The sequence below is a fragment of the Alligator sinensis genome, unplaced genomic scaffold (assembly GCF_000455745.1).
Source record: "Alligator sinensis unplaced genomic scaffold, ASM45574v1 scaffold140_1, whole genome shotgun sequence".
Classification (NCBI taxonomy): domain Eukaryota; kingdom Metazoa; phylum Chordata; order Crocodylia; family Alligatoridae; genus Alligator; species Alligator sinensis.
In genome coordinates, this window is record NW_005841836.1 from 6,115,053 (window position 1) to 6,125,853 (window position 10,801).

The window sequence follows — 10,801 nt, forward strand, 5'->3', positions numbered from 1 at the left end:
GAGGCACCATGCAACTAACTTTTCTTTGGAACCAACTTAAAGAAGACACACATATGAACACAAACCCACCCATCATGTGTGAAACAACAAGATGTGCAGATCATTTTATGGTTGCCTCTTTAGTTTAGCAATTACTTTGTATTCAAATGACTTTATACATTTATGCATAAACCAGTTTAAGTGATGAGAAACCGGTTAAACCTGTAACAAAACAGAAGTTCAGTGCATATAAAACAGTTTCAAAATGTCTGAAACTGTTTTAAGATAAACCTGGTTGAATGTAGTATCAGACTTAACTGATTTAGGTCAAACTGGTTTATGAAACTTCCATCCCAGACCCCTTCCTGGTTCAAGTTAAATCACAGTCCCCCAGCATGCTTTTCAGCCTTGGACTGGACTGTGCTGTCTGCTCCAGAGAGCAGGGCTGTTCCTGTCCCTCTGCTCCCTAGCTGAAGCAATGATAGCTGGCTCCCTGCCCCCCCCCCCCAAACAAACCCTGGCTGGGGCCTGGGGCCCGGGAGGGGGGTTAAACTCAACTTCCCTTGAGTACAGAGCTGCCCTGCCCTGCTGGCTGGCTTAGTGCTGTCTGTGATTGTGGACTACAAATCCTAGAGGCACCTGGAAGCAGGAAGAGGAAGTGATAAACAACTCGGTAGGCATGTGGTTGCATTTCCTGAATCACAAGTGAATATCTGTTCATTTGCTTATTAATTCAATCTTGCAGCTTAGACTAACCTGCAAAGACTAACTCAGTTCTGCCTCAGGCTTTTTGACTGTCTGTACTTAGCCATCTACAGCAAGCAAATGCTGATTATAATCAGTGTCAAGATAGGTGATGGAACTGTGCAAGCTGGTGATGGATTCCTGCCCAAAAGGTTTGGGCTCCATGCAAAGATAACATTGCTGCACAATGTTATGGTTCCTGCCCATTTTTAAGTGTATCAGTATGCTGGTGGGTGTGTGGATAGGTGTATGCTGGGGGCAGGGGGAAATCAGGCATTGTACATTATAGCTGATAGTGAACTGAAGGCTTAGCTACAAATTTCAATTGACCATACAATAAAGATGACAGCTTCTATTGTGTCAGTTCCAGAGAATGGGATATGACTGCCCTGGCCAACATACTCTCACGAGTACTTCCAGTCCACTTCTGGGTGTGCTGTAGAGCACGCAGCCTCCCCCCCTCCCCCATGCCCCACAGCTCAGCAATCGGTCACAGGGGGACCCCAGTTGCCCCCCCCCCCCCCCGGGGCGGGAGGGGTCCCCCATGCACTCCGCCATTGAGTGTGCTGGGGACCCTCGCACACTCCCATGGGACGCTCCATCTGCCCCACCATCTCAGCATTCACGAGCTGCCTGGTACCTTGAGGTATATAGAAAAAACATAAAGCTGTATCTATGTCCGAATCATCGAATCTCTCCGAATCTTCTGATTCGAATCTTCTCTCCGAAGCTTCTGATTCGATTCAGAGAGATTAATGGTCTCCTGATTTGATTCAGATTCGGCCACTGAATTGGGCCAAATCTCCAAATTGAATCAGTGACCGAAGCTTTGTACAGCCCTAATAAATACTCCATATTCAATACGTTTTCACAGATGTCACCAAATTCAGTCAATAAACTCCCATCCTTTCCACCTGTATAGAACTATTCTGAATGTCTTTCTTCATTGCTGGCCAATATCATCTTCTGCTCAGCATTTGCGTAGTTCTTTGCTGTGGGGCATATTTTCCTTCAGTAGTTTCTACAGACAGTTTTTGAAGGAGGGGATCGCAGTGCTGGCATCTGCCCTATCTGTGTTGCAATTCTACATGAACAAACCACTTTGAAATAGAGTCTAAAATCATTTGTACTGCCAACACCATCCTTTGTCACCCTTTCTGCACTTATCTGTTTTATAATACGTATCTGTCAGCACTTGAGCCACAGAGGTGCCACAGAAAAGCTGGCTTTGTCTCAGCTGATCTCGGGAGTTAAGTCTTAAGACAGTCCCAGGACTTAAAATTGTAGCTTCTGAGGACTTCTTTGGGAAAGAGCTAGCAGGTTGACACACAGACCTCATAAATAAAAGAGGTCAGTAAACATCAAACGTGCTGGAAGTGGAATTTCATCTGATCACAACATTTTGAATCAACTATAAATGTAGCCCGTAAGAATTATATGGTCACTATCTTCAGCAGTCAATTATTTTGTTTAGTATGCCCTGAGATGCATCTTGAATAGTGGTTCCCTAGTGTTAGCATAGAAAAATCTCAACTGTAGCACAAACATATCTATATTCAAAACAAAACATCTAGCTGATTTTTTGTCTACCTCTGAAAGAGCTGGGTAGTCTTTTTATATATATATATATATATATATATATATATATATATATATACACCTGTATTCATTAAGCTACAACCAGCAAAGTTTGAAAGTTCTGCTTGATGAAGTCTGTAAACTGGTTGACATACTTGCCAGCTGGAGGAGAAAATAAAGCTCCAGACGGCAGTAGGGTTTCAGTCCCGTTCTTCAAGGATGAGTCTATTTATTAAAATCAACAAAGTCCAACATAATTTAAAGAGATAAAGCAGGTCTTGTTGCCTGGCCCCTTTAGCCCAGCCAGGGTTTCTTGAGGGTCTTTCTTCTCACAGAACTGTTTGTTGGCCCTTTAAGTGACCCTGTCCTCAGGGCCATCCTGTGGGGAAGCAGTTTTTCAACACAAGTAGGGGCAAAGCCAGGCCATGTTCTGACAGTGGCTTAAAAGGGGATAGTATTTTGCCATTTATCAGAATTATCATTTGTGGCCACGTTTCTTCATGTAATCCATATATACATTTTTTAGAAAGAAACCTGCAGGAGAGCTACTGGTACTGGGGCAGTTCTGTTCCTTGGTGTTGCCCAAAGTAAAAATGCGCATTTAAAATGTGTTTCTTCAGGTGTGGTACTGTGTCCTTGCAATATGATATGTGCAGATGAAGAACCACTTTTTGCATATGCTGGCTATATATTCTTGCATAGTTCTTGGAAGTATCTTTTTCTAAAGTTAGATTGGCTCAGGTTTATAAAGACTCAAGCACTCCCAAACTCTTTGTACAATATCATGCTATATTTCAAGATGTCCAGTTTCCACGCATTTATGCCTAGCTGCTGTGGAGTGGCCAGATACCATATTAGTGTTCTGTTCAAAGTGACAACAAGCTTTATTAGATTAGCATCACAAACAGCTACTTCCAGGCAATACTTAACCTCATTTTATTTATTCTTTGCAAAACAAACCCAGAATGGATGCCCTGTCTGATTTTTGGTCTTGACTTGTTCTCATGATGTAAAAGATTGGACTTCATATATCACTGTATCTCCTGATTCATTGCTAGGTATGCACGTCTTAAAAACCATGCCCCAGCAGTCCCAGCTGTGTTCGCTATTGGTGAAGAGAAATCAAATATAGCTTTCATTTAATTTCATATACAGTTGTGGGTTATAGTAACAGTTACTAGAATCATAGAATGATTATGTATAGTAACGGTTACTATGTATAGTGTATGTATATATATATATATAGAGAGAGAGAGAGAGAGAGAGAGTAACCATTACTATGTATAGTAACAGTTACTAGAATCATAGAATTACTAACAAAATATAATTTAGTTGTTCAATATTTAACCACATTTAAATTGTGGTTATATTGCCACGTGGTAAAGCACACAGCATAGTGAAGATGTGACGTTTAGGCTCTACAGCAGTATAAATTGGAAGAAGGTGGAGATGAGAAAAATGTTGGGGCAGTTAAGATAGGAAGAAATGATTGTAAGAGAGAAAATGCAGATGATTAAAATAAAATAAGGAGGTGGAAAAATAAAGAAAGAAAAGATAACTTGGAGGGGGGGAAGCAAAAATTATGATACAGATGTCTAGCCTATACTGTTAATAGTGGGCTAGCAAAGCCCTCTAGTGGTGACATGGCTGTTATGGGCAAAAGGAGTTCCTTTGCTGGTATAATGACCTCCCCAGCTGACAAGTTATAATTGCAAAGGATGTATGTACATATGTGTTTATAAGGTGACCTCCTATATAAGTTGTGCTTATCTAGTGGGGTAGGAATGAGTCATCTGTGATTGACAGCTGTGACAGCAAAATGTTGTAGGATAGGCCTTCCTCAGACTGTGGGAGGAAAGAGGGGGAAAAAATATGTAGTAAGCAACATACAGCATATTTGCTTTAAACAAGCTGTAGTGAGCTAAACTGAATTAATTTTGTTTCTCATGGAAAACTGTTTCATTTTTGCAGTCAGTTGCACCTGCTATTTCCATGGAAAAAATAAAAAACTTCATAACTGAAAAGCTGATTGTTTTTGCTTCAGTAGAAGGGCATTTTTGGCTAATCTATAATTTCAGCCAGTTCTAATGTTGTATCTGAGTTTTAAAGATATTTTGGTTAAAGCACAAATAAAATGAATACTTTCCAAGTTCACTTTTGGATGGAGAGGAAGTACAGATACAGTCCCAGTTTGGAAAACGTCTTTACCTGCCCCATTTTTGTTTGAAAAAGTTCAGAATAACAGCCAGCCTGTATTTCTAAATCTTCTTAAAGCAAGATTGACAATATTTTGTGAATAGAAAAAAAGAAAATATACACAGAAAATATATTCTGCATATACTGCTCACATTGATGATTGGTCTGTTTAGCTCCTCACTCAGTAGCAAGCTAACATCATCTCTGTATCTCTTTTCTTGACCTCTCTCAACCCTGGAACAGGCCTTCTATTTTTATTTTTGCTTTTTGCTATTTTAATCTGAGGCGTGAAAACCTGTCATTAATGTGTTTATCCATGACAGCAGTTTTGCCTAAGAGTACAAACGATAATATTCTTCATTTACAACACCTTTGAATAGGCTCATTATATTGTCATGTTTCCTACACAGCTTACCATTGTACCCGATATTCAGTGAAGCTCAGTGCTAATGATAGGCCATCCTTCATTTCCTTGCAATTCATATGCAGTGCTACAAAACTTTCCTTTGAACCTGTTTAAGTGTTTGGTGTAGATACCCACAAGCTTTTTGCTGGCAAATGCATATTATAGTGATCATAAGACATCCCCATTAGATTGAAGCTTATTAGCAAGTTAAAGTACCCCCTCCTCTCAGATGTTCCCTTTTCTGGAATAGATGGTCATTTTCACTATCTTGAATTTGTTGTCCTGCAGTAATAAAAATATTGATATCAGACAAAGCTTAGATTATTACACAGATGGTATTAAATTTGAAGAACTGTAGCATGAATAATGAATACACTTGCTTAACAGATTTTTTAAAAAGTTTACGTGAGTTTTAAATGGGGATGATTATGCCAGTCCTTTACAGTTCACAAATGACTTATTTCACTCCAGAGATTTCATCATGTGTTAAGTTTACTAAAGGACTTTGAGTTTTGGTTTTAGAAACAGTGTAGTTAGTTAACCCCATGAGGATCCAATTTGCTAAGTAATTTTTTTTACATTTTTACTATGCTGTGAAACATTGCCTTTCTTAGAAGCCAGAATTTCCAAACTGTGCTAGCACGCTGCAAAGGAGGGATTTCCCTGTGTGATACTTTCTTGAAAATTTTTATCTGACTTTTCCCCCTGGGAAGCTGTTCATGGCTAGGACCAGGCATTTTTTTTTTTGACCTTGGAAGCTCTTCATGGCTAGGACCAGGCATTTTTTTTTTTGTACTGTGGCATGCTAATTAGGACTTTTGTGATGTAAATTGGTAGACGCCAACATAATTATAACATATCACTAGACCTTTTACTGGTGCCAAACCTCAGTTGCTGTCTATAACTAATATTTTTTAAATGGCTTAAATGGACTTTGGATCAAGCCCTACGATCCTGATTCCACAGAACCCTTAAGTTTGTACTTGACTTTGAAAGCCGAGTTACAAGGAATCAGAGAGCAGCATCCAGCTATATGATAACATTTCCTCCTCACTGCCCCTACACAGAGCTTGGATTCTCTGCAGAAGATAGGCCAGTATCTTTCATTGTTTCTGAATGTCATCACTTCTGCAATGAAGGATTAACCAGGCCAGAAATGTAGATGATGCCTAAAGTGTTAATGTTTCTCAACACTTAAAATAGTTTACAAAGTGCTAAAGTCTGATATACTTTCTTGAAATATATTTATTTGCAGGATCCAAAGCTGCGTGAACTCTTGGATGCAGGGAACCTAGGAGGTAGACTTGAGAATCGAATGATAACAGTCGTCTACGGTCCAGACCTGACCAACATATCGTACCTGAATTTAGTAGCTTTCCAAGAGGAAATAGCAAAGGTATTATGCACTCAGCTTTATCATTTAAAAAATCTTTAAGTATGGGTTTAGGATGTGGCTGAAACTGAGCTAAAGAGACGACTACTAAGTTGCATTTTCAAATAAAATTAGCCTGCTGTTATAGAAATATGACATACTGTGTAACAGACAAAAATTGTAATAATTGTTTTCTGGGAGTATTCACAGGTAATTATAAGCTATCAGTGTTGTCATTGTGAAAATGTTTCTAGCTCTTCTCTCTGTATGGCCCAAATGCATGTTGTGAAAACACATGTAAAGTAAAAAAAAATAAAAATAAAAGATGGTGTGAATCTCCAGTAACAAGTCAATATTTATCAATATTTAATACCTGTTCTAAGTATATGAGTATTCTGGTGTATCTATGATACTGCGGTATGGAGACTATTGATGTTTTAATGTTGACCTATATCAAACTAAAGAAATTAGGTGTGTGAATTTATTAATCTAACCATGCCTATTTGTACACTGTTAGGCCAGCAACAAGACCCTTAACCTAACCTAACCTTTAATTATAATGTTCATGAATCAGTCTTGTATAGTGTCACACCTATCTCTTGTCCACTAATAGCAGTTAACTGCAACCTTTAAATAGAGGTTATTATCATACATCAACATTTTTATTTTCTGTAGAGTTTAACTAATGCCTATCAATCAGACAGCAGCATCAAGCTATGTGATAACATTTTCTTCTCATTGCCCTCCTCTTTGATTCCTGCTCTACCCAAAGGTTAAACCAACTGCCTGGCAGTGGCAGCAGTATTCCAATTCAGGCATCATTAAAACAGTCACTTGACTTCATGGCTCATTATAATCTACCTGATTTCTTCTTGACTCTTCAGGTTATTATAGATGCGCTCTGGGGGTGACGCTTTAATTAGCGCAGCTCCAAGAGCTGCGCTAATTAAAGCGCCCAGTGTCATGTGTATCAGCGTCCCTGCGCTGAAAATGGCAGCAGGGCACAGGTCGTCAAACAAGCTTTACTTTAAAGCACCCCACCACTATTTTTCAGCACGGGGATGCTGATACACGTGTCACTGGAGTCTGCTGGAGCACAGATTAATGAGTCTGCTCCAACACGCTGTAATTACAGTGCATTGGAGTAGCCTCCATGCACATGTATAGGAGCCCTATATTCCACAGGTGTTAACAACTCTTTCTCTCCTTTTTTTCATGGTCTTAATGTTACATTAATCATGCCATCCTTTCTTCTCCAATTTTGTTGTCTGTTAGCTGCTCCTGGTAATATAGCTTCTATTTCACAGCCCTGCAGATTGTTTTTAATACTTAACTACAAACATTACTTCAGAAGTGGAAGCATTAACTCAGGTGAACATTAAGTCAGATGTGGAAATAACTTTCAATGAAGCATTGGATTCACTGTCAAGATGCTCAAAAAGGCTAGGTTTTATTTTAGAAATTAGAAGATGTACATTTAATTCTCATAACTATAAAGAAACAACATCTTTTGAATTTTTTTGCCTAGTCTGTTGTGTTCTTAATATATAAAGTATGATATAGCAAATTAATGAACATTTCAATAAAGTTATATTTGTTTTTGCTTTGTTCTTAAGCTGAATAACATAGCCTTTGGCACATGGCACACTAGTAAACTTTTAGTTTCTTGTTAACTGGAGAAAAATGGGTGCTGTGTTCAAATAGGATGATGCACCATATCATCTGCACCCACCTTTTCAAAATCCTAATCTGCCCGTGCCAGTACCTGCTGGTCCTTCATCCATTTCCTTTCTAAGAAAGTCACCCTTGGAGCCAGAACTCCAGTATCTGTGGGGAACACCAACCAGACATTGAGAGGTATGAAGAGAAATCTCTTTATTCCTGCAATGCTTATATCCTTCCTGCAGAGCCATGCTTCAGTTTTTGCCAGTCTAAATCTCTCTGGTTGGTTGGTTAATTGTCCTTTCAGCCAAACTAAAAATGTGTTTTGGTATCCCTTTTATACTTCTGCATATAACTTTCTGGAAAAGTAGAAGGATAAATAGCACAAAGATTCAGTAGTTCATGGACTAGCACCCTGTCAAGAAAGTTAAAACATGCAGAATAGTTATCCCAGCCATACTGCTGGGCTGCTCAGAAACCCAACTCAGTGTTAGTCTCCATATTTGGAAAGACTTGAAATCGAGATAAGCAGTGGAGATTAAAAAAAATGAAGGGAAATGGAGATTCAGAAATGTAGATAAGAATCTAAAGGGAAATTTGAAAGGAAATGTAAAAACATGGAAAAGTTGAACTGAGAAAATCTAATGTTCCTGCAGCCATACAAAGCCCTGTGAAGTCAGTCAGTTTCTACACAGGCACAGCAGTCTGATCATGTGGTATCCGTTATTGGACTGGGGCCTCCTCAATTTTTAAGAGGAGATTTTCAAAATCAGATATATACACTGAAGTCCAATTGACCCTCAATAGGAAGTGGGTGCCTAACTCTCATGTGTGCCTTTGAAAATCTCTTGCTGGTCACTGGCATACATCCTTTGCTGCTTTACCTTTCATATCCCATATATTATTTTTCAGACTATGCTATACTCATCCCTAAACTTTAACTTGGAAAAAAGTTAAATTAGAATGATATAAAAATGATCTTCATAAAATTAATAAAATTGTATTTTTCCCCTTAAAAATTGGGGAGAGGTTTTTTTTTTCCTTTAGGATTTGAGCTTCTTATTATTCAACTTTTGATCCTAATGCAGTTCTGAACTGTTTGCTGGTCATTCTGTTCAGAAAGTTCAGGTCATCATATCCGCTTTTGGGGCTGTGGTAGAATTAATGAGGATCAGAGCCTAAGGCTAAACATTTACCACTGACCTTGCTTTAAGTGAACTGAGTAAAGAATTAGAAAATCAAAATGAAGTAATGATACACTGTTTTGCTCATATTCCTACAGGGAACGTAAGTAAACATACTCTAGGGGTCTGTGAAGGATATAAATCTACTGGTTTATACTTAAGTTGCCTATTTGAAACTCTGCTATTAAAACTCCAAAAGATGGATGGGTGGACATGTCCACCCATCCATGAAGGCAAATGCCAATGGGTGCAACTTATGTTTATATCAGAGGGGCTTCAATAGGCATATCTCAATGCAGAATTTGGGGTCAGTTCTTAGCTTGATTCTTCTCTGCTTTATTTTTCCTCTAAAGTGCTTTTCAACCTATATAGATAGATGTCACAATCCTTCACCCACCTTGCATCTTGCTCTGTGTTTTCAGTCTAAACTGTGAACTTCCTATCATCTAGCCACTCTTCACTTTATATCTTCCATGGCATTTTTTCTGGTTGGAACAAGTCTCCAACTATATATGCCTTCCATCTGTTCCTTCAAATCTCTACATGAATTCCATTTTCACTCATGAAACCCTCCAAAGATGCCTGTTCCATTCTGCATTGTGTTGTGTTGCTGTGTTTTGTTATACTTCATCCGTTATACTGCATATCTATTCTGCCTCTCATAGTTGTTGTGGGTGAAATCCTGGCTCCACTGATATTAGTGGAGAAGCTCTAGTTGACTTCTACTCCAAGCCTCTCTGCTTTGCTTGTATTTAAAAGGATCCTGCATGTGAAGAGATCTGGCGCATCACATATCCTTCAATATGTCATTAAGTCTCAGACTGAATTATGTTGCCTTCTCCTTGTTTATATCTCAGACTAAAATGAACATAGGATGCAGAAAATATTCAGCCTCATTTCCCCAAAATAACTCCTTCAATATCTTATTCAATTCTACCTCTGGGACCCTCCTAAGCTGTCACATAGAGAGACCTGTCCTCCACAGAGAGCTGGGGGCTTTTTTAACAATAGCCCCTGGCAAACATTTCCACTAAGCAACAGGCATCATTCTTGATGAAAACTATTTCTGGATCTGACATGTTTGACATTCACAGGGCAAGCTATCGATAGGGGCAGGGGGGAATATGTCCTAGGAACTTGTCCTGCCATCACTGGCCAGCAAGGGCAGCTGGCAGGACCTGTAATTCCCTCCCCCTCCCTTTCTCTGCCCCATCTTCATTTCTGCTGCTAATAAGAAGTGAGCCCTGAACACAACAGCTGAGCCTCCCTTGGATGATGGAGCTGCTTCCCCCCAACCTTGATGCAGACCAGGACAAGGGTGGGGGTTGTGAGGGAAAGGTGGAGAGTGGGGAAGAACAGCAGGGTGCATACTGTCCTGAAACAGTTTTTGAGATGCTTTCTTGCATGTGCTCTTCCTCTCTTTCCTACACACTCTTACTGTGTACAAGTAAAACACATTGGGCTGAGTGTTTGTATATACTCTGTCTGTTACAGGGAAGAGGTGCTAAGTGGCTCCTTAAAAAAGCAGCCTTGAAGGATGGTTGGAGAAAGGGAGGAGGGGCAATGAGTCATTATATCTCCTGCTGAGGCACCCTAGGGCAGCAGAGTTCATCATGATGAGTCACAGAGAAGTCCCTTTGCAGGGAGGAGGGGAGTGAGGAGAAAGCAGTTTATGCAGGA

General features: G+C 39.5%; 1 protein-coding gene across 5 annotated transcripts in view; it reads left to right on the forward strand.

The window, feature by feature from the left end:
• Nucleotides 1-10,801, forward strand: part of PLCB1 (phospholipase C beta 1) — a 737,260-nt gene that overhangs the window by 427,472 nt on the left and 298,987 nt on the right. For all 5 annotated transcript variants that reach the window (XM_025202227.1, XM_025202200.1, XM_025202212.1 and 2 more), the window contains exon 3: nt 6,159-6,299. In XM_025202227.1, coding sequence (XP_025058012.1) covers nt 6,219-6,299 — 81 coding nt within the window. In that variant the 5' untranslated portion in view covers nt 6,159-6,218. The remainder of the gene's footprint in view (nt 1-6,158; nt 6,300-10,801) is intronic.